Here is a 25,221-nt window from a genome sequence, read left to right on the forward strand (position 1 = left end):
TAAAAAACAACTACGAATACAATGTTCATTCCCAAATACAACATTCGAGAATAAAAAGACTGTTTAGTTTTTATGAAAGTTTTATAATAATATGTGGTAATAACTCACCTGTCCGTCTTGTATGGAAGCAAATGTCCTTTGATCAGTCTTCCTTACCATAACAATCCTACTAGAGCCATCATGACCATGGGCGGTTTTTCTGAATCTATGGAGGTCTGTCAAGGAACCAGGATATGTAGGCTTCCTCCTGGACAAAGAAATTTCCATTGGATAAAGTCCGCACATTTTAACACCAAAATAATAGTCATTAAAGTCCATTATAACAATTTTTTTAAATTAGCCACTCTCGTACGAGAACAAAAGCGAATAGTTATAATTTTGATGTACCTATCTGTAAAAATGCGAGTAATGTTGTTTACATAGTTGGGGACCAAGTGTGGGAAAATATTTCCTGTAATGAGTAACCGCTTCATCTTGTCCAATTAACTGAACTTACACTCACAGGAGCAGAGAGCATGGTAAAAATCCAAAACAATTTCTCAAGACCTTTCCATTGCAAAAATGAACTAAAACAGGGTGATGGACTACCGTGTCTCTTATTTAACCTGGCATTATAAAATATAATTCGAGAGTCCCATATTAATACGAATCTATCTTTAACAAATCAGTACAAATTTTCGGATACGCAGATGGCATAGACATCATACGTAGGTCCACAATATTTCTGACTGAAGCATTTCGGTTAAGAGCATCTGCGCAGAGAATGGAACTAAATATAAATGTTCTAAAGACCAAATATATGTGTTGCACTAGTTCAAGCAACCCGACACCTACAAGAATAATAATTGACGACCAAGAACTGGAAGGTGTCGACACCTTCGATACTTAGGCTCGCTGCTAAGAGTGCTAACTAAAGATAACAATGTCAGTAAAGAAATTAAAAGAAGAATAGGGCTCGCCAATAAGTGTTACTATGGCTTAAGAAGACAGATGACCTCCATAGACGTAACCAGGGGGTGGTTTTGGGGTTATAACCCCCCCTTTTGGATGTAATTTGAGCTCTATACGCTTAACACCATTATTATTCCATACCTCCCAGAGACCTTCAAGTAGATGTAACCCCCTTCCCTTAGGATCATCCTGGTTACACCTCTGATGACCTCAAAAATATCAAGAGAAATTAAATTGACTAAAGAAGAAGATCAAGTGGAATTAAACAATGTGGAAAATAAAATATCGGGAAATAATGAAAGGCAGAATTTACAAAAGAGAAAACATTCATTAGACCAATAATGATATACGCGACAGAAACACGACCTGATACAGAGAGGACAAAAAGAATGCTAAAAGAAATCGATCGTAAGACACTATGGCAGGGGTCACCAATGATGTTCTCTGGGGGTCCGTTTCGAAAACCTTTGACACTTCCGGGGTCCGGAGCTAATGTTACATATGTCCGGTTGTTCTGATTCGGTATCTTTGCGGATACTTGTTAAAAAATATCATATCCATCATAATAACAATTCAAAAGGGCGCCAGGCGAAATTATTTTAGGCAGAAATTGTTAAACATTTTTTTTAACAAATTCAAAACATCACCTTTTTTGCCTCCAAAAATATGTTTTTAGCAAAAATTGAAGAAAAAGATCTTCTGTGTAAAAGGTATATTAGTTTGAAAACCCCAATAAAGGGCTACATTAAAATACAGAACGTTTTCGCTCTAAAGAGAGCATCATCAGTGTTCTAAGCAAGCTCTACATGCTAAGCCACCAAAAATACATGGTTAAAACCCTTAAAATGCCGACCAAAGGTCTTACATTGGCATATTATTTATTAAACCCTGGCGATGGGTGAAATTTAAAAGGTATACCTCAAGGCACCATATGACTATACCACAAGCATGTGGGTGGTTGAGTTGATTTCTCTTTGGTCAGCATTTTAAGGGTTTAACCCATGTATTTTTGGTGGCTTAGCATGTAGAGCTTGCTTAGAACACTGATGATGCTCTCTTTAGAGCGAAAACGTTCTGTATTTTAATGTAGCCCTTTATTGGGGTTTTCAAACTAATATACCTTTTACACAGAAGATATTTTTCTTCAATTTTTGTAATTAATGGTATACAGGGAAATTTTTCCTTATGGGTGTTTTTAGCATTTTGGGTCATCTTAAACAAAAAAGATCTTTTTTCTCAAAAGTTAATAGATTTTGAGTTTTAAGCGATTTAAAATCTGAAAAATGCGAAAATAAGCATTTTAGAAGCTGGAAAACTCATGTGTAAATTATTATTTTTGAGGTTGTAAAGTGCCTAAATTGAAGATTAAACATTCAATTTTAAGATTCTGCTGAGTAATCGGGGCATATTTCAATTTAGACCGTTGTTTTAATTGTTAATTATACGCGTCCTCTCGACCCTTAATCCGCCGCGGCGGCGCGTCACACTATGTGGTGCGTATCGCACTATATGATTGGCGTATTTAATTAGCACATTGGCAATAATTAACTGAATAAATACATAAATTATCTAAAAAACTATGTTAATAATATATTATAAAATTTTAATAAATATCCAGTATTTGTTGGGAATTTTTCGCAAAGTACGTATACTATGTATACCTGCGACAGAGACGCATCATAAAGTGCGACGCCCGGCAATTAACAATTAAAAAAGCAACGGTCTATATTGAAATAAGCCCCAATTACTCGTTAGAATCTTGAAACTGAATGTAAAAGTTTCAATTTAGGCACCAATCAACCAGAAAACTAATAATGTAGATATGAGTTTTCAAACCTCGAGAATGTGTGTGCGTATTTTCGTATTTTTCACATTTTAAATCGCATATAAGTAACTCGAAAACTGTTAACTTTTGAGAAAAATGACAAGAAAAATGTTTTTAGCATTTTTGGGTCATCTTAATCAAAAAGATCTTTTTTCTCAAAAGTTGATAGATTTCGAGTTTTAGGCGATTTAAAATCTGAAAAATGCGAAAATAAGCATTTTAGAAGCTTTGAGAACTCATGTGTAAATTATTATTTTTGAGGTTGTAAAGTGCCTAAATTGAAGATTAAATATTCAATTTTAACATTCTGCTGAGTAATCGGGGCATATTTCAATTTAGACCGTTGTTTTAATTGTTAATTATACGCGTCCTCTCGACCTTTAATCCGCCGCGGCGGCGCTATGTGGTGCGTATCACACTATATGATTGGCGTATTTAATTAGCACATTGGCAATAATTAACTGAATAAAAACATAAATTATCTAAAAAAACTATGTTAATAATATATTATAAAATTTTAATAAATATCCAGTATTTGTTGGGAATTTTTAGCATAAGTACGTATACTATGTATACCTGCGACAGAGACGCATCATAAAGTGCGACGCCCGGCAATTAACAATTAAAAAAGCAACGGTCTATATTGAAATAAGCCCCGATTACTCGTTAGAATCTTGAAACTGAATGTATAAGCTTCAATTAAGGCACCAGTCAACCAGAAAACTAATAATGTAGATATGAGTTTTCTAGCCTCGAGAATGTGTGTGCGTATTTTCGCATTTTTCACATTTTAAATCGCATATAAGTAACTCGAAAACTGAAAACTATCAACTTTTGAGAAAAATGACAAGAAAAATGTTTTTAGCATTTTTGGGTCATCTTAATCAAAAAAGATCTTTTTTCTCAAAAGTTGATAGATTTCGAGTTTTAAGCGATTTAAAATCTGAAAAATGCGAAAATAAGCATTTTAGAAGCTTTGAGAAATCATGTGTAAATTATTATTTTTGAGGTTGTAAAGTGCCTAAATTGAAGATTAAACATTCATTTTTAACATTCTGCTGAGTAATCGGGGCATATTTCAATTTAGACCGTTGTTTTAATTGTTAATTATACGCGTCCTCTAGACCTTTAATCCGTCGTGGAGGCGCGTCGCACTATGTGGTGCGTATCGCACTATATGATTGGCGTATTTAATTAGCACATTGGCAATAATTAACTGAATAAATACATAAATTATCTAAAAAAACTATGTTAATAATATATTATAAAATTTTAATAAATATCCAGTATTTGTTGGGAATTTTTCGCAAAGTACGTATACTATGTATACCTGCGACAGAGACGCATCATAAAGTGCGACGCCCGGCAATTAACAATTAAAAAAGCAACGGTCTATATTGAAATAAGCCCCGATTACTCGTTAGAATCTTTAAACTGAATGTATAAGCTTCAATTTAGGCACTGGTCAACCAGAAAACTAATAATGTACACATGAGTTTTCAAGCCTCGAGAACTGAGTTACACATTTTAAATCGCATATAAGTAACTCGAAAACTGTCAACTTTTGAGAAAAATGACAAGAAACCTTTTTTGTTTAAAATCATCCAAACAACCTAAAAATACATTTTCGGGGCAAACAGATAATTTTGAATTTATTTTTAAGATTTTTTTTTTGTTAAAAAATGTTACAACCTGTCTGAAGTCTGGAATGAATTTAGTGCAACCGATTTTCATTGGGTAGGGAGTTGAGATTCATCTGATAGCTGAGATTTGTATCTATTGTGTTTTCATGGCCAAACATTTTCAAAATTGCAAAAAACTACATTCTGAATTTAATCGCGGTCCAAAAAAACCAAAATACTTTTTGGGGCAAAGAGATAATTTTTTTTTGTAAAAAAACAGATTTTTTTTGTAAAAAAATGGTACAACCTGTCTGAAGTCTGGAATGAATTTAGTGCAACCGATTTTTATTGGGTAGGGAGTTGAGATTGATCTGTTAGCTGAGATCTGTACCGATTTTTAATAAAGTTCATTCTTGAAAAAGCGACATCGTACATATAAGTTAAACCAAACATAGTACACAATTTCATGACCAAACATTTTCAAAATGGCAAAAAACTATATTCTGAATTTAATCGCTGTCCGCACAAAACTAAAATACGGTCCGGATGCGGACCACGGTCCGCTAATTGGTGACCCCTGCATGGGACAGAACTAGAAGTATAGACATACTATGGACATGCAAGGTGGATAACATTAATAACTGGGTAAGAAACAGAAGAATAGAAAGGAATGAACACATAAGCCGAATGACAACAAATAGGGTAGTCAGGACAGCGAGAGACGGTTCCCCAATAGGATGACAATCAGTGGGAAGACCACGAAAACGATGGAACGGAACGAGAACTTACTGGAGGCACATTGAAAAAACAGACAGAGTTATGTCTACACTACACAAAAAGAAGAAGAAAATCTATAAAAAAAGGTAATAACTTTGCAACTATGAATAATTACACAGTAAACAATCCGAAATAAAATTAAAAAAACACTAATAACATTATCAAAACATAAATAAATTAATAAAAACCAGAGATATTTTTGTTTTTCAAGCCATCACAATTACTTTTGTCCTTTAACTATGCAAACAACATTTTGGATGATTTAAAAGTTAAATCGCAAATTTTAGGATGATAATGATTTTTATAACCAAAACTTTTGAACCACACTTCGAATCGACTTCTTCACCGAAAACAACATTCTACTGTTCTTTTATTATTAGACATAGTTGTGTGTTACACCGAAGTAAGTCTGCACTCAAACTGTGCATAAAGTGTGAACAACATTAATACTTTTCCAATCTTTGTTCCATTTTAGTGGCCAAGTGTAACCAATATCACAGAATAGCATGGCAGTTGGACGGTACGATGTTTGTTATTAGACAATACAGGAGTACTGCAGAAAGTATGCTTGAAATATAATTTATTTATTTACGGATTTGCCATGACGATAATAACACATGGAACAACTACACAATATACACAAGTGCAAATAAGTAGGATAAAAATATAAAACATATACAGAGTAAGTTTTATATAAATATGAAACGATTCAATTATCTCGGAAACGGAATAGTCCAGGAACCGAAGCTTTTCACCTCGCAATTTTTACAGAATATATCGATTTGCTTGAAAATTTGAGAATAAGTAAAGGATAGTCCAATGATCAAAATCTATATGATGCCGAAAGGCGCTTTTACCATGGGGTGGTTGACACCCCATCTGGGGGTGGAAATTTTTTATTATATTTTGACCGCAAAGTTGATAAAAACATTAATTTTAAGCAAAAATATGCTATACATTTTTTTGATAAAATTAATAGTTTTCGATTTATTCGCTATCGAGTGTTAGTTTTATATCGAAAAAATCAATGTTCTTCAATATTAGACTCATTTACGATTCACTCAATTTTTGCCGTAGAAAATTTTTTTTCAAATCAAGTTCTTGGGAATTAAATAACCTACAATTTCATATTTAAACATTTTTTCGTATCTCTGATGCTAATCTTTCTATTCTGAAGAAAATGACATTTTCACCAAACTACAAAAATTCGTTATTAGCTTTTCACTCCAGTTTTTTAAAAACTAATCATTCTAAGCCAGTCAAACTTCTGGAATCTATTAATAAATAAATAAAGAAGTAGGAATAAGGCCAATGACTAAAAACACCGCTAACTTACATTATTATGCTTCCAACTGTATTTCTCCTTTTTTTTTTCAAAAAAATATATTGATTTTTTAACCGTAACTTTTTTATTTTTTATCCTACAAAGTTTGTTAAAAAAGAATTTTGTAGGTTTTTACAAGATCTATAAATAAGGCTATTAATATTAAATCCTTTAAAAATCCTTAGTCGCAAAAAGAGGTGACTTTGAAAGGGTTAGTAAAGGTGGTTTTTGCATGTTATTATAAGTTTTAATTGTTAATAGCTCACCAATTTTTGACGTAGAAAAAATTTTTGCAAACCATGGTCTTGGGAATTAAATAAAGTACAATTTTATATTTAAATATTTTTTCGTATCTCTGATGCTAATCTTTCTATTCTGAAGAAAAGGGCATTTTTTTACCAAACTACAAAAATTCGTCATCCGCTTTTAACTCCATTTTTTTTTTAATTAATCATTCTAAGACGGTCAAACCTCTAGACTCTAGAACCTATTAATAATAGATAAATAAAGAAGACCAAATAAGGTCAATAACTAATTTTAATTAGGGTGGTAGGTAGGGGGAAGTTTCCAATCACTTTTTCGCTGAAAAAAAAAATAGGGACTGACATTCTTTTTATTATAAGTCACTTAATTTTTAAGCTAGAGACTATTTTTCTTATTTCTGGAGATAGACATTTTTAAATACTTTAAATTAGTTTCAACAAGTTATCCTCGAAAAATGCATAGTTTTCCCGTCTTTTGACTTTGAAACTACAATATTTAGCATTTGACGAAGAAGAGCTAACATATAATAAAGTATACCCGATTAGTATTGGTCTTAAGAAAAATAAAACAACGGTTTTGTTTATTTTTTCAAAAGGTACATTTTTGCTAAGCAAAGTTGTTTTGATAAAACAAAAGCTTTTTGACTTATTAGCAGAAAACTGATTAAAAACATTGATTTTTTCGATATAAAACTAACACTTTTGATAGCGAATAAATCGAAAACTATTAATTTTATCAAAAAATATAAACAAAGCTTTTTGCTTAGAATGAATATTTTTACCAACTTTTGCGGTCAAAATAAAATAAAAATTTCCACCCCCCGAGATGGGATGGCAACCACCCCCATGGTAAAAGCGCCTTTCGGCCTCATATAGATTTTGATCCTTGGATTATCCACTACTTATTCTCAAATTTTCAAGCAAATCGATTCATTCTGTAAAAATTGCGAGGTTTTGTCCTATTGTAAGCTTCATTACTTGGACTAGAATGCACGATTTTGATAGATTTTTATAGGTTTTAGAAAGTAAGGATCTTGTGATGCGGCTCAAATATGATGTCCTCGTGGTCTGCCTAATACAGGTCTCCATTTGGTAATTTTCTTGATAAATGCTTCTGGATTTCTCCTTTCTATATGTCCCCTCCATCTGAGTCGCTCTGCCTTGATAAATCTGACGATGTTTTCTCCTTACAAAATTTGTCTTCGTGTTTCATCAGTTTTCTAAATTCATTGTTACCTAAGCTTAGTGTGCCTACTATTCTCCAAATGATTTGTCTCTCTAGGATCCCCAATCTTTATTCATCTTTCTGTGTCAGACACATTAATTGAGCGCCATATGTGATTACAAGTCTAATTGTTGTATCTCCAGTCTGTAGGTTCTGTTTCCTGCCTGGATTCTTTCATTAATTACTATGCTTCTATCATTAGTTCCATTTAATTAAGACTCCAAGATATAGTCCTGTCGAAGGGAGGGGGGTACAACGGCCTCCTTTATTCAGATGGACTTACTCAAGGTTTTTTTTATGTATTTTGACCCGTAGAACACGAATTTTTTGGGTAACAATTGATCCGGATGTCGATAAGATTGTTATAAAAAAAGAACTTGAGGAATTAAATAACATCGATTTTTCGCAAAACTAAACCTTTTTTTTGTATTTTTTGGAATATTCTAAGCAAAAAATGGTCTTACAAGTTTTTTCGTAGAATGCATAGTTTTTGAGATAAACGCGGTTAAACTGAAAAAAAAAAATCGAAAAATTGCAAATTTAACCCGAATAACTTTTGAATAGAAAAGAAAATAACAATTCTGCTTACCGCATTTGACAGTTCAAGTCAAATTATATCGAGTCGAGAAACAAGTCGAAATTCATTTCACTTGTTCCCCGTTAGAGAGCGTTCTAACCATACTGCGATATAAATAGTTTTAATTTATATCGAGAAACTACGGTCGCAACTACTTTGTTTAACAATAAAAAATAAATTTCTAGCAATGCAAATAATTAAAACCGATATAATTTGACTTTCAAATGCGGTAAGCAGAATTGCTATTTTCTTTTTTAGTCAAAAGTTATTCGGGTTCAAAAATTGCAATTTTTCGATTTTTTAAAATTCAACCGAGTTTATCTCGAGAACTATGTATCCTACGAAAAAATTTGTCAAAACATTTTTTGCTTAGAATGACTCAGAAAGTACAAAAAAAGTTTTGTTTTGCGGGAAATCGCTGTTATGTAATTCCTCAAGTTCTTTGTTTATAACAATCTTATCGACATCCGGATCAACTGTTACCCAAAAAATTCGGGTTCTACGGGTCAAAATACATAAAAAACTTAAGTTAGTCCGTAATAAATGAGGCCGTTGTACCCCCCCCCCCCTGGCGACAGGACTAATATTTAAAGTGGACCCCACCTTTTCAAACGCGTATTCACTAATATTTAAACTTGTAAAATTAACTGAATTTTTTCTTGAGCATATTAGGTATTTTCTTTTGATTTATTTCTAAACCTCTTTTGGATGCTTCCTTACACAACTTCGCTAATTATTCTGAATTCAAGTTTACTTTCATATAATAGATATTATCATGTCACTTACAACCTTCCATTTCAGTAAGTGGCTCTATTGAATAAAAAGAAGTATTTGCTTTTACTTACAAGTATTTAAGTATTTACTAATAGTAATTGAATAAAGTCATTTCTTTAATGCTTTATTTAATTACTATTAAGTAAATACTTAAATACTTGTAAGTAAAAGCAGATACTTCTTTTTATTCAATAGACCCAATATAGCTTTTATATTATAAATTAAAGCGTTTAATAATTTTTTCTTTAAAAATACATAATAATTAGTACCCGTACTTATTAGTAAGTAATTAATTTTTCAATTTCAATACTCTATAATATGATTTGGCATTGCATTTGAAAAGGAAACGATAAATATTCAAAATGTAGTGGTCGGAATTTTTACTTATGCGAGGATTGTTGCATGTCGGGATTTTGGCCTGTCGGGATTTTGGTCTATCGGGATTCTGGCGTGTCGGTGTTTTGGCCGTCGGGATTTTGGCTGTCGGGGTTTTGGGCGCCACCGGTACCGAAGAATACTGAAGATCTATGGGTAGATAGAATAATCAACGTAGAGATAATGAGACGTATGCATACGGAAAGAGAAGTACTTCTAACTATTAAGAGAAGAAAACAGATATATGGGACATGTGATAAGAGGAGATAAATACCTAATACTCCAGGATATCGTGCAAAGAAAAATCCAGGGAGAAAGATCCATAGAAAGGAGACGTAACTCATGGCTGAACAACCTATGGGAATGGTTTGGATGTAGTAACAATAAATTATTTAGAGCAACGGTCTCAAAAGTAAAAAATCGCTCTGATGATTGCCAACCTTCGAGGCGGAGACGGCACCTAGAGAAGAAGAAAATAAGGACTCAAACAATTTTATTCCATAAGTGCCTTCCACACTGTATAATATTTTCCTTAATTATTCCATATCTTGAAATGGAAGATATAAAATATAATTTTGGTTTATTTGTTGACTAAATATTTCTTATTCTTCCATGATTGCTTTCACCTTTTGTTACGAGTCAGATAAATACTTTAAAACATTTTGTCTTTATTTTTTTATTGATTAAATATCGTACTTCTCTCGTAACAAGACGAACTGGCCTCAGGTCACTTTTTAAATATCGATATCGTGCAATATGGGAATTACAATGTTATTACTTTCTCACATGATTCAAGAAAATTCAAGTATCAGTTACGAGCTGTTGGAGTCATGACATATAAGTTGGATATAATCCACATGAAACCTTAAACCAAACACTGTAGAAGTATAAAGTGATCATTATACGTTCCTTATTCTATTCTAAGCGATATATTGTTCCCAATTTACGTATCATTTGCTGATATCTTTGTGGCAACTTAGTTTTCTGTAAAAAAGAATAAATCACAGTCTGTAACATATGTAATTTGTAGGTAGGTGCTGTTTTCACTTCAAAAATTATAAATTTGGATGTCAACAAATTTTCTAAAAATTGCGTGATACGTCCTTGGGTCAGATAATCAGATGTAATGTTGATGTACAACAGTGGCGTAGCTAGCCCCGCAGGGGCCCCCTATCAAAGTTTGGACACCACACTCTCGACGAAGTTACTTCGCCAAAGTTGACCGAAGTCCAAAGTGCCTCTCTACACACTCGTTCTACTTCGCGAGGAACACATTCAAGCGGCGCGATACCGACAAAGATCTTTTTGACTCGGACGCGCTAGACCGACAGATTTCGGAAGTAGAACGAAGTTAGACAAAGTTACACAAGGTGGCCTTCTACACTCTCGTACTTAGAGAGTAAACCTTAAAAGAGACTAAATAGGGAACTTGCACATTTTTTTTATTAGATAATAATGTTCAGTTTTGTTTAAAAATGAGATTTCCAAAATTTCACGCTTCAAAAACTCGTAATAACTTAGAAATACATATTTAAAGTCTTCTGTGGTATAAAATAGTTCAAACGGCCCGTGACGTCACATAGTTTTGCATTAGTTTTTATTATGGTTATATTTCGCTGTGTCTAGGTACACGCTAACCTGTACGCAAATAAAAAAGTTAGGTAGACGCGAATTAAACTTCATCAAGCCAGTGACGTCATTATTTAGCTTGCGCAGTGACTATATATTTTGGTACATGCTATTTTGATATGTTTAGTGTTTGTTTGATAGAAAAATATTTTTTAAGGGAAGGGAAGCAGAACTATTCAGATGTTTCAAACTTAATTGTAATAAATCAATGTATATATATATAAGTATATATTTAGGTTACCAAAATAATTATATGTATTTAGTTGACATGACATGTAGGTACAAAATATTGTTAAAATAATTTTTATACGTAAGTGAATTATTATAATCATCTATTCTAAATGCAAAATAAGCCACAATTTAACTAAAAAAATATTTTATTAACGTTTCGACGTCCAAATGGGATGTTATTGTCAAAATACAAAAATTAGTCAGATTAAATAAATTATTAGAAAAAATTTTTTACTAAGCAACAATATTTTTGTTTAATTTAATAATATTTTGTATTTTGATAACGACATCCGGTTTAGACGTCGAAACGTTAATAAAATCAATTTTTTAGTTAAATTGTGGCTTAGTTCCCATTTAGAATAGTTGATTACAAAAATGCCACAAGGATAATAGCTTCAGAACAAGTTAATTATTATTGTAAAAGGTCTTCCCTTTATTTTAATCTTTTACGGTAATACTATTTCATTTATAACTAAAAAACATATTAATTTATAGTCTCTTATCTTTTTCGTACTGTTTTAAAATGTTCTTAAACTCATTAAAAGAACTAAATAATTGTCCACACTCCGTAGTTAATTTAAAAACAAACACTAAACAAATAAAAAATAAGAAATCACTGACACTCTAACTTTTTTATTTGCGTACACGTTAGCGTATACCTAGACGAAGGTTTACTATTGAAAATAAAACCATTTTGTTAAAGTAAAAATTTTCTATGAATAGTTCAAACGATCAAAAACACTTGTAACGTCACATAAATGTATTTTCTACTGACGTTTATAACGTCTAATTTAAAATTCTGTTTACTTTATTGGAAAAATGTAAATGTAAAACCAAGTGACGTCACGACGCGTTTTGAGCCACCTGCTTTAATTTGAATTTTTAATCGTCTTTAGGGGCCAAACGAAAGACAAACAAAACTTTTTTATCTTTGATACGTGTTTTAAATTATGTTCTGTTGTGATTTATAACATTTTTTTCGAATTTAAAAATGTATGCAAGTTCCCTATTAGGGTCGAACAAGGTTTTTATTGTAAGTAGATCAGAAACTATAGTTGCATGAAGAATTGCAATATTTTAGTTGCTCTAAGCGAGCTCGCAAACCAAATGCAACACATACGATAAAATACATACGTAAAATGTTGCACATTTATTTCATCATAGCGTACATCTGTTTATACTCAACAGAGATAACGTCGCATGCACACATTTTATATAATGTAGAATACAGGAGCGTGCTATAATTTTGGAACTTCAGTAAGTATATCAAATATCAGTATTTGAAATGTCTTCAAGCGAAGAATACGTTATTGTAGCTTGGCAATTTTTAAGAAGACGTCAGAGAAAAAAAATGGGTTCAGCATGTTCATGCTACACTATTGTTGTTAATATTTTTGGATAATCCTCTGCAACGACTCTATTTACCTCCCAAGGGTAATACTCTGATGAATTTTGACTTGAGGTTGAACATATTAACTTATTTACTTTTAGGACATAATATGCAAATCGGTCAGGTCGATTTTTAAAACAATCATAGTATATTCGTGTGACAGTCATAACTAAGATTTTTTTGAATCGGAAAGTACATCATGTAACACCTCATTTAAAAGCTTTTAAAATACTGATTACAAAAATATACAATACTTGCGCAAAATTTCGGTCCAATACTTTTTAAATGGATTCATTTTGTTTTAATCCTGAGAAAACTAATAAGAATTTTTAAAAAATTTAAATGTGCATGCTGCATGCACTCGTAATTAGTGACTAGTTCAAGCCTCAACTACAGCCCCTTCAAAAATAAGCACTTCCAACCGGTGAAACTTACCATATAAACAATAATATAAGTATACACGAGTAAAGCAACTTATGAAGTGGTAATGATTAATTTCACTGAGGATGCTAATTAGGGGGTGATTTTCACAATTTTTTACCAAAAAAGGAAGGGACCAACGTTATTTTGAGCGTAACTTGCTTACTTTTGCTACTAAAACAAAATTAAAGTTTTTTTTAAACAATTTAAAAAAGTTTTAATGAGTTTTTCCCAAAAAGTGCTTTATTTTTTGGTTATTTCACGTTGAAATATTCGATTTGAAATTTGGCGAGTATCAATGTATTTTTCATTACTTATAACTCTTCTTTTACTAGGTAATCTCATACCTAAACCATTTTTTTCACTTTTTTATGGGATATATTTTTGCTAAGAGTGTTTTTTTTTTCGATAAAATACTTACTTTTTTAGTTAGTTGCAAGAAACCGTCTGAAAATGTGTTTTTTATGAACATATTTACTCGCAAATAACTCGAAAATTTTAACTTAGTGAAAAAATGCTATAAAACAAAAGTTGCTTAGAATTAGTTAGTTTATCCATTTCCGGTCTTATTTTGAGCGTATATTTTTTCACTCTCGAGAAGGGATGAAGCTGGGTCCCCATGCTACCTACATAATATGTATATGCCAAATTTCATGCCAATTTAAGCGGATCTTTAAAATTTATAGGTTTTGCATTATTTTACCGTCAGCGAACGGACTATCAATTGCCCATAAACTTTAAAAATATCACTTAGAAAGAAATATGAAAATAAACATGGAGAAAATAAAGATAATGGTCATGGGAAATGAGGATACTCAAGGAAATATAGAGATAAATAACCAAAAACTAGAACAAGTAACAACATATACATAAATACCTGGGTATGAAAATAGAAAATGGAGGAAGATCAGAAGAAGAAGTCAACGAAAGGATAACCATGACTCCAGAATGTACTACAGCTTAAACAGAGCATTCATTGGAAAGAAAGAAGTAAGCAGCAGGACGAAGATGGGGGTATATAAAATGATCTTCAGGCCGATTCTCACCTATACTACCTAGAGCTGGGTGCTAACACAATCATCGAAAAATAGAATAAACTCAATGGACATGAAGTGCCCATGAAAAGTAAAAGGAATTACAAGACGCGATAGAATAAGAAACAGCATTGTAACAAAAGAACTACAAGTCGAACCAAAAACACAAATACTAGATAAGAACAAGCTTAAATCCTTTTAGCTTTTGTGTAGAATGAACGACAATAGACAAGTAAAACGCGTATGGGAGGCAAAAGTACACAAAACAAGAGAGGAAAACGGAGACCAAAGAAAACCTGGAACGATGAAGTGGTAAGGATTCTGAAGAAGAAAAATACAACTTCGACTGAAGCGAAACGAAGGTCCAAGAATAAACAAGAGTGGAGACGATTTGTATATGATATAATTGATATAGATGCATGAAATGTATTTTTCGAACACCTTAAGAAAGGTTTAGATATAGATTATATATATAAAATTATTTATACTACTTGGACTAAATAAAAAAGGGATTTGTGTACCAATTTAACAAATTTAAATTATACTAGAAAAAATTGATTTGTCAAAAAAACTGTAAATATTAATCTGTAAACATTATATAGATAAGTCAACAAGCATGTCTATGCTTTTAAGACTTTTTTAAGTTTATTATGTAAGTAAACAAATTATTGTAAAAAATTGACCTATAATTGACCAATAAACCTATTATATCAAAAATTATAATGCCCTATTATCCCTCTTATTGTACGCCCTCAATCCCAAATACACACATCTGGGCCTTTGGCACACAGCACACTATACTGCCCTTTTTTGAGAATCCGATCCCGAACGAGCTTTTAAAGAATTCTAGGTAGTTTAAGTGCATTGAAGACATAAATTAACCGCAGATATTTATTAGACCATGCTGTATTTTTGGTCCCGTTAGGTAAATTATTCGGATTCGTTTTCTTTTGCACAAACTTACTGAAAAAGACGTCCTCATAATAAATCCACAGGGTGCCGGGAGGTGCCGCGGTCGGAAAATAGTTTAAACATTTTTTTTAAACAAATTCAATAAATCAATTTTTTCACTTCGTAAATTTTTTATATTCTTTGGGTCATTATGGACAAAAAAGGTCTCTTGTGATTTTTCTCTTAAATTTATTGTTTTCGAGTTATACGCGATTTAAAATTTGAAAAACGCCAAAATCACTTCTTCTCCTTTTAGTTTCTTGGCCTCCACTTCTTAGGTACTTGGCCAGTTCTCGTATTTAGACTGCAATTGGAAGGGAATACTCTTTTCAAGGGGTCTGGATTTTTCCATATTCCCTTCGTTAAATTCATTGTATTATGATTGTCAAATAACTATTTTATATTTTAATTTGATTGATCGTTCTTAAGATTTGGTCATTAATATTATGTAGACAATTTTATATTGAAATGGGGGTTGGACTTCCTGTATTAACAAGTTCCTGATATAGGTCAAGTTGATTTATTTTGTAACATATTCAGTAACATATGAATTATACTTTTGTCCACATTCACAAAAAGGAGTATCACTACAATTGATTCTAAACCAATAATGATCTGGTATGAGGCATTGACCCAAACGCATTCTAATAATTGATGTCAAGTGCCTTCGATCCCCAAATGTGAATTTGTGGAACCAAGGGTTTGTAGAAAAATCACTTTAGTTTTAAACTGTTTTGTCCATTCAACTTTAAACTCATTTACAATTTTGTGTTTAATAAAAGGTAAAAAGTGAAATTTATATATTTCAATGTCTGCAGAAATGTTTAAAGTCTTGACTATATTTGCCAATTTATCAGCCTCTGTATTCCCCTTTACTCCAGTATGGCCTGGAATCAAAGCTAAGATTAAGATATAGCTAAGCTAAGATATATATATATATATATATATATATATATATATATATATATATATATATATATATATATATATATATATATATATATATATATAACGCCAAAATGACCATTTTCAAGGCTTAATGACTCGGTTATAAATTATTATTATGAAAGTCAAAAAGTGACTAAATAAAAGTTTAAATCCCCCCCCCCCTCCCTACATGATCTTGCAGAAATTTTTGTCATTAATGTATTACTAAGCTGTTATTTTTAATTAATCAGCGCTAACAGCGTATTGAGGCGGCCGTCAATGTGAGTGGGAAAGAGATGCACCATTCCGGCAACCAATGGTGCATCTTACTCGCACTCACATTGACGGCCGTCTCCATACGCTGTTAGCGCTAATAGTTAAAAATAACAGTTTAGTAATAAATTATTGACACAAATTTCTTCAGGATCATGTAGGGGGTGCTTTAAACTTTGATTTAGTCTTTTTCTGACTTTCATAATAATAATTCCTAACAGAGTTAAAGCCTTGAAAATGACCATTTTCGCGTTTTTCAAATTTTAAATCGCGTATAACTCGACAACAATTAATTTTAGACAAAATTCATAAGAGACCCTTTTTGGTCATAATATTCCAAAGAATCTAAAAAAAATTGGTACGAAGTGAAAAAATTGATTTTTTGAATTTGTTTAAAAAAAATTGTTTAAACAATTTTCCGACCGCGGCACCTCCCGGCACTCTGTGTATTTGTTATAAGGACCTCTTTTTAAGAAAAACGTTTGTGCAAAAAAAAAAAATGATCGGAATAATTTACCTAACGGGGGCGACGATACAGTCTGGACTATATGGGATGTTGCCTGTTACAAATATCGTTCGGATATCGCTTTTGGTATGAGAGCTTCCTAAGTGATACTCGTATCATCAGCAAAAAGAAAAATATTTTCATCGATTTTTAAATTAGTGATGTCATTTATAGAGACAAAAAAAAGTAGAGGACCCAATACTGAACCCTGTGGTACCTCACCATACATTGTATGTGAGAATAAAGTCAGTATTATTTGCTTTAACCAGTTGTTACCTCGAATCCCGTAGAAATGTATATAATACAATATTATAGATAAAGAATAGATTACAGCAGAATATACCCAAACAATACGCACTGTTTCAAAAATATTCAAAGGTATAGCGATTACAAAAATTGCAATCTGGAATTATACATTATACAGTGTCTCACACTCAGCCAACGGTGAATGGACAATGGACAATGAAAAGTGGTTTGAAAACAAAAAAGCTCTGTTGTTATGGAATAACCGCGAGCGGCGGCAAATAGATATACATACGTATATACAATTTATAATAAGATAGATAAAGAATCCATTACACGAAAATGTCGATATCCAAGCAATACACACTGTTTCAAAACGTTTTAAGAGTGAAATTGTAAAATATTCTGTTCAATTTTTTTAAATTGAACTTTTGTTTCGACATGACGTGCCGGGGCCCCTGAATGTCGGGGCCCCGTATAATTGATACGGCTGATACGGCTGTAGCTACGCCTCTGATGTACAACCATGTAGTCATTCGCAGACTGGAGCACTCTGGATTGTATAGCAGCAACGTACCAGGACATCTTTAAGAGCACTAGATGGCGCCTGATATTTATTAAAAAATATCTAAGAACGCCAATCCAGAGGAAATAGTTGCAACTTTCTAGTGCCCTGAAAGAAAAGGGACAGATTAATGTCAAGCTGATAGGTTGCTTCTATACAATCCAGAGTGCACCAGTTCGTGAATGACTGCATGGTTGTACATCAACCATCGTTAGCGGACAAGATATTCTCTACTTTCGTCTTTCTTGCAAACTCCGCCTGAAGAGCTATAAATAGCGAAACGAGTCTTGGAATGGTGAGATAGACGAAGGTGTGGATATTCTTTTTCGTATATTATTTACACATTATTTTCATACTTTGTTTAAAAAATAAAGTTGCAACTATTTCTTCTTGACTGTGACTGGCGTTTTTGGATATTGTATAATAAATATCAGCACCATGTAGTGCCCTTAGAGAAAAGGGACAGATTAATGTGTCAAACTGGTAGGTTGCTTCTATACAACCTACATATTATGTAAAAAAAATTCTACTAGTAGTACGTTCTTTAACGGTAAAATATTGAAAAACCTCTAAATTTTAAAGAACCGCCTGGATTGACATGAAATTTGTCATACACATTGCTAAGAAGTCAAAGAAAAAAAGTGATATTGTGCCGATGTGTGCTTTTGCCCTAGGGGTGAGTTTTAGCCCCTTTTGGGGGTGAAAAATATATGTTCGAAATAAGTCCTGAAATGGATAAAATAACTCATTCGAAGCAACTTTTGTTTTATAAAGTTTTTTCATCAAAATAATACTTTTCGAGTTATTTGCGAGTGAATATGTTAATTTTTCTACAAAATAACCTCATTTTCAGACGGCTTTTCGCAAATAACTCACAAAGTAAGTATTTGGTGGAGAAAAAATTCTTATCAAAAATATAGCACGTAGGAAAGTTAAAAACAAGCTGTATATATTAGGTTACTATACCTAGTAGAAGCAGAGTTATAGCTAATGAAAAATAGGTTCATATTCGTCAAATTCCAAATCGAATATTTTAACGTGCCATAACCAAAAAACGAATCACTTTTTTGGGGAAAACTCATTTTAACTTTTTTAAAGTGTTTAAAAAAATGCTTGTTTGTTAAAAAAAAATTATCATCAAAAGTAAACAAGTTACGCTCAAAATAAAGTTGGTCCCTTTTTTTGGTAAGGAATCAGGAAAATCTCCCCCTAATTAGCATTTCAAATGCACTTAATTGTTACCACTTCACAAGTTTGTTACTCGAATACGTATTGATCATATGACCTTTAAGTTTCATCGGTTCAAATTTCTTATTTTTGAAAGAGCTGTAGTTAAAAGGGCTTGAATGAGTCACTTATCACGAGTGTATGCAAATTTAAAAACACCGAATCTTAACCAATTTTTGTCTTACAGAAAAACAAAAAAATATAAAATATTCAGAAAAGTAAAGCTGACTTTTTTTATTGTTTAAGATTTTTGATATCTTTAACAATTTTTAAGTTATTTTGAAAAAAAGCATTTTTTCAAAATTAAATTTATTAAAAATTTTACTTTAAAACCAAATTTTTTCAAAAATAAGCACTTTGAATTGATGAATCTTACAGATCATATAAACACAATATAAGTAAAGTAACTTGTGAAGCGGTAACGATTAATTTCATTTAAGTTGCTAATTGGGGGGTGATCTTCCTGATTTTTTTTTGCCAAAACAAAAGGACCAACTTTATTTTGAGCGTAACTTGCTTACATTTGATGCTAGAATTTTTTTTTATAAAAACAGAAATAATAGTATATTATTCAACGAGCATGTAATTATGGCTATTACTCACGATGATGAAGTTTGCGACACGAGCCGTAGGCGAGTGTCGTAATTCATCAGAGTGAGTAATAGCCATTACATGCGAGTAGAATACTATACTTTTTCTACGACTTTTTTTTATTTTACTTAGTAAAAAATTTAATTATCAACTACTCGAGATTTAAATTATTATAATTTACAAAAATACCTAAATGCTATTTACCCCTAGTACGTGGCTGAATAATTGGTTGCCTACTATTACTAAATTCCCATTTATTGTAAAAATACAACTAGAAATAGTCAATATAAGTTCTATTCGTTTCCGAAAAATATAAGCTTAAATTTGTACTTACTGTCAGTGAATCTAATAAATAGGAAATGGTTGTTGTCGGTGGACGTATTTCATAATATATAGTTATAATGTATATTTACATTTAACTATATATAATATAATAATATATAACTATACATGATATGTTATAACAAATTTAACACAATATAACTTGAAAAACAAACACAATATTAGTTATAAATTCCAATTAACATAAACAAAATGCGCTAATGTCACTGTCACTAAAGTAAATGATAAACGTCAAAATTTTTAGTAAACAAGATATAAACGTACAAAATATATTGACATTGTTACAGTTAAAATTCCTTTAAAAAATTTGCGAAGTTAATTATTGGTATAAATTACAATAATTATTGTATTAAATAAACAAGTTTATGTAATTTTATTTGCAGTTTATATACGATTAATATTAAAAGAGGCACGCGCCACTTGAATCTAACTTCAGCCCGTGAGTAATGACCCGTGAGTAACTTCAGCCCGTGAGTAATGAATTATTACTCACGGGTACAGTAATAGGTGCTATTATCTATGAAAAAATAGCGAATAATGAGCTTGTTATTAAACGGTCGTAGAAAAATCTTTTTTTAAACACTTTAAAAAAAGTTGTAATGTGTTTTCCCCAAGGATGCTTCATTATTTGGATATTTCACATTGAATTATTCTATTTGGAATTTTTCGAATATGAACCTATTTTTCATTAGCTATAACTCTGCTTTTGCTAGGTATAGAGACCTAATATATACACCGTTTTTTCACTTTTTGATGGGCTATAGTTTTTCTAACAATATTTTTTTCGACAAAATGCTTACGTTTTGAGTTATTTGAGAAAAACCGTCTAAAAACGTGGTTATTTTGTTGAAAAATGAACATTCACTTGCAAATAACTCGAAAAGTATTGATTTGGTGGAAAAACTCTATAAAACAAAAGTTGCTTAAAATTAGTCAGTTTATCCATTTCGGGACTTATCTTGGACATATATTTTTTCACCCCCGAGATGGCGTGACACTCACCCCAGGACAAAAGCACACATCGGCACGATATCACTTTTTTCTTTGACTTGTTAGCTATGCGTTGCGTATGCCAATTTTCATGTCAATCCATGCGGTTCTTTAAAATATACAGCAAAATCCGTGAAAGAATGTACTATAGCGTTCACGTATCTGATACATCAGATTAAAGTTAAAATTAAAACTGCCATAACTTTGGTTCTTGACTAACTAAAGGCTTCCTTTAAAGCTTAAAATTTAGGTTTTGTTATCTAAGTATTTTAATAATTCGTTGTTCAAATATTGCATAATAATCAAACAGATAAGAGAAACCATTAATGACAATGTGTGTTGCCTTACTTATGAAGCAAAAAGGTCAATTTTTAGGCGGGCAAAAAAATAGTTAAAGGCTCTGTACAAGAAATCCAATAAGTAGAGATTGTTGCGATGGGAGAGTCCATGGATACGATTTGGAAAGAATGAATGACGAAAGAGTACCAAAGAAATTGAGGCAAACAGAGTTGTCAAATAGGAGAAGAGTAGGACGATCTAGAACTAGAAAAGGATGACTTGATGAGGTGGAGAAGGACCTAGAAGAGCAAGACATTCAAAACTGGAGAATGGAATGAATGAAAGATAATGAAAGAGAAATATCAAACTATGGGTCTAAAAGACCTGCGTTAGCATTATAATAATATCATCTAGAACCAACTTTGTTCGGGCATTTTTGTTCGAGGTAGCTCTACTGGTATTGAAGAATTAAAAAAAAAATGACATGTAACTCTGCCTCGAGTATGATTTCATGCATGGAACAAAATATGTGAAATAAACTATACACGAAAATATTACTAACTTTTAATTTAAGGGGATATGCGCAAAATTTCGGCTCCAATGCTTTTTAGGACACGCGCCAACTCGTAACTTTTAATGACAAAAATTTTCAAATCAAAATATACACCGGCCAATTCGTAACTTTTCTATTATCTGCCCTGAAAACTCGAAATTTTTTTCAGGTGAATTCGAAACCATTGATTAAATCTAATACCTTAAATATAAACCGAATGTTTCTTGGTTTGCTTAAAAACATTATATTTGTATTATATTATGTACCTATAAAAAATAGCAAAAATTAAAATATCTTAATAAAATAATTGAAACAATATTATAGTGCTTCATTTTATTTCCATCAAGTATAGCTCTACGCGAGCTTGGTTTTTATCAAGTAATTGTAAATTCAATATTTAGATGTTTAGCAATGATAACTTATTTAAATCCATCTGATAATTTAAAAGTAACGAGATTTTCCATATGTTTATTTCAAGTTATAAAGATTATACCTTTATTTAGTTACGAATTCACCGGTGGTTGAGTGGTTACCGAAAAATGACCTGAGGACCAGAGTTACCAATTGGCCTGTAATTAGAATGGGGGATTAAAATGGTTACGAATTCACCGGGACCAGCTTTTTAAATGCATTCATTTTTTTCGAATCCAGAGAAAACTAATTAATTTTGAAAAATTTAAACGCAGAATGAAATATTACGTTATTACCGAGGTCCGAAAGTTCCTGAAAACTTCTATAATGTTTGTTAATAAGTTACAGGGGACAGGGGTAAAAAAAAAATAGAAAATTTAGTGTTATTTTAATTTCAAATATCTATCTCATTCAAAAGAAATTTTTGGTTATTTTAAGGGACTTTCGGCCCTCGATAATAATATCTTTCATTTTGCGTTTAAATTAAAGAAAAAATATTAAATTTCTCATGATTCGAAAAAAAAATAATGCATTTAAAAAGCATCCGAGCCGAAATTTTGCGCCTACGCCCAAGTTAAAAAATGCTATTGTTAGAGATAACTACAAAAATCTAATTTTAGAATCTAATTATTAAAGGTTTTTGATAAAATATTTTAATTGATGATAAACTTATCCTAATTTAGTAGAAACACTTACTAAAAAGATAGTTGTCAGACTATTATAATATGTATTCGAAAATAACATAATTATCTTCAAATTTACTTCATACAGATACCGCTTTATTTATTCAAGATGATACATCATTTAAGTACTTAATAAATTAGGATAGATGAGTAATACTTTATTACTAAATCTGTACCGTGTAATTAAAAAATTATAATTTATATACAATTACTAGCTTATGTAGACGACATAGCTTGCAAAGCGGTAAGTTTAAGAACACACTATGGGAGAGAGTTGCTCTCAGATTAATAGAAACCTGGTGTAAGGAACATTCACTGTGTGTAAATCCTAAAAAGACAGAGATGGTCCTCTTCACCAGAAACAAGGATCACGGACTTAATACTACCAAGGATTCCAAACTGCAGTCTAAACTTTTCTGAAGAGGTGAAATACTTTGGTACATATTATCCGTGACAGGAAGTTAACATGGAACTCCCACTTAGATTGTAGAGGGAAAAGAACATAATATATATTGCCTATGAACAATGTCGACAAACTATCAGACGCACCTAGGGCCTTCTTTTCTTTCCTGCGGAACCATTGCTTAGTCAGCGATCAACAAACTAAACCATATTCAGCGGATAGCTTGCTTACATATAACAGGTGCCATGAAAACAACATCAACTGCTGCAATGGAATTGCTCATTGGCATAACCCCTCTAGATATATATGCCAGGAGGTCGCGCTGGTATGACAATGATGCGATTTCGCTCAACAGGTGCAATCCTTGATGTAAGAATGAGACAATTGAGATGTTTTTTCTGGCGGGGAGAGCTGGATGCGCTACCCCTGCTACAAGCAGGTTGCGATTCAATTAAACCTAAAATTGTCTTCCAGAAACTCTACAAAATCGAAACAAGACGACATAGGTAGTCAAACGTGGCAAGTGCGTATTGCATATACAGCGATGGCTCCAAAATGGAAGAAGGATGATATACATAGCACTGGATGGGGGATATACATAGCAGGTAAAACCATAATAATCTGCATGAACAGCAGACAAGCGCTTCTACCCTGAATAGACCATACGTCATATCAGAGTTGGTAATGGAGTGTAATAAGTAGTGTTGCCCAAAATCGGTCTTGGTCTTGCAGTCTTGGTTTTGTTCTTGCATTTTTGCAAGACCAAGACCAAGACCGCCTAATTTTAGCAAGACCAAGACCAAGACTGACCGTGCAAGATTTGAGCAAGAACAAGACTGACCCTGCGAGACTCTTGCGTCTTGCAGTTAGGACCGAATGTTGTTTTATGGAGTATATTAGTTCGGGTATATGCTTAGATGCATAGAGGCTCTATGAGACGCAAAAAAATATGTAACAAAAATTTGGAAAATTGGACGTACGCGCATTACGAACAAAACCATAAGCATACATAGCCAATCAAAATATCCATTAAAAGAAAACTTGGCACATTTGATACGTACTCAGAGGTCATAAAACTACAATGTAGTTTTAAACAAGCGTTCCCAGCAGACGATTTTTTCGCTCTGAAATTAATTGTCCAGATTTTGATAATAGGCGCCACAATAGCCGCCGTCTAATCGTTTAGAAATATATGTCATCTTAGCTTAGCCGATAAAAAATATAATAATATAATAAATCTTGGTGGTCCCAAATTATTAAGACTAAACATCGTTTGTGCTGAGTGTGCGATATCGGTTAAACAAACCAAATTTTGCTGAAAAAGCGCGGCTAACTATCAAATAACAGTATCTTTATATATTGAACATAATAATGAACAATAAGTTTCTTTGACATTGTTTATGACACGGACACATATATCGCGTTGTTAATCACGAAACAGATTGTGTTAGGTACCTTTTCGATATTTATATCTTTAGGTATGTGGTATGTAACAATATCCTACTTAGGGTATTGGATAGTAACCAGTATAAAATAATCTTTGTATTAATTCTTGGCCAAAAAAATTAATACAAAGATAAAGTAAAGTCAAAGCAATTGCGTACTGAACTGTAATTTAATTTGTATTGTATTTTACTTTTTATTTAAATAAATGGCAAGTTGTAAACTCTTTTATTCCATTTCATATAAGGTGAGGGTCGATCAATCCTTTTCAAGACAGATAATGTTCTTTGAAATACGGTCAACTTTATGTCATTGTCATTAATTTGGTTTTTTGTATTTTAACCATGTTTTAGTACAAGTAAGATTATTAAATGCAAACGTTTATTAAGAAACAGAATGTCTCCCGTGGGCCATGGTA

General features: G+C 32.0%; 1 protein-coding gene across 5 annotated transcripts in view; it reads right to left on the reverse strand.

Annotated features, from left to right (window-relative positions):
* The window catches only part of LOC126892114 (ancylostoma secreted protein-like), a 328,099-nt gene that overhangs the window by 126,477 nt on the left and 176,401 nt on the right, over positions 1 to 25,221 (reverse strand). For all 5 annotated transcript variants that reach the window (XM_050661585.1, XM_050661584.1, XM_050661583.1 and 2 more), the window contains exon 2: positions 109 to 247. In XM_050661585.1, the coding sequence (XP_050517542.1) occupies positions 109 to 159 (51 nt within the window). In that variant the 5' untranslated portion in view covers positions 160 to 247. The remainder of the gene's footprint in view (positions 1 to 108; positions 248 to 25,221) is intronic.

Source organism: Diabrotica virgifera, chromosome 9, assembly GCF_917563875.1.
Source record: "Diabrotica virgifera virgifera chromosome 9, PGI_DIABVI_V3a".
In the NCBI taxonomy this organism is placed as follows: Eukaryota; Metazoa; Arthropoda; class Insecta; order Coleoptera; family Chrysomelidae; genus Diabrotica; species Diabrotica virgifera.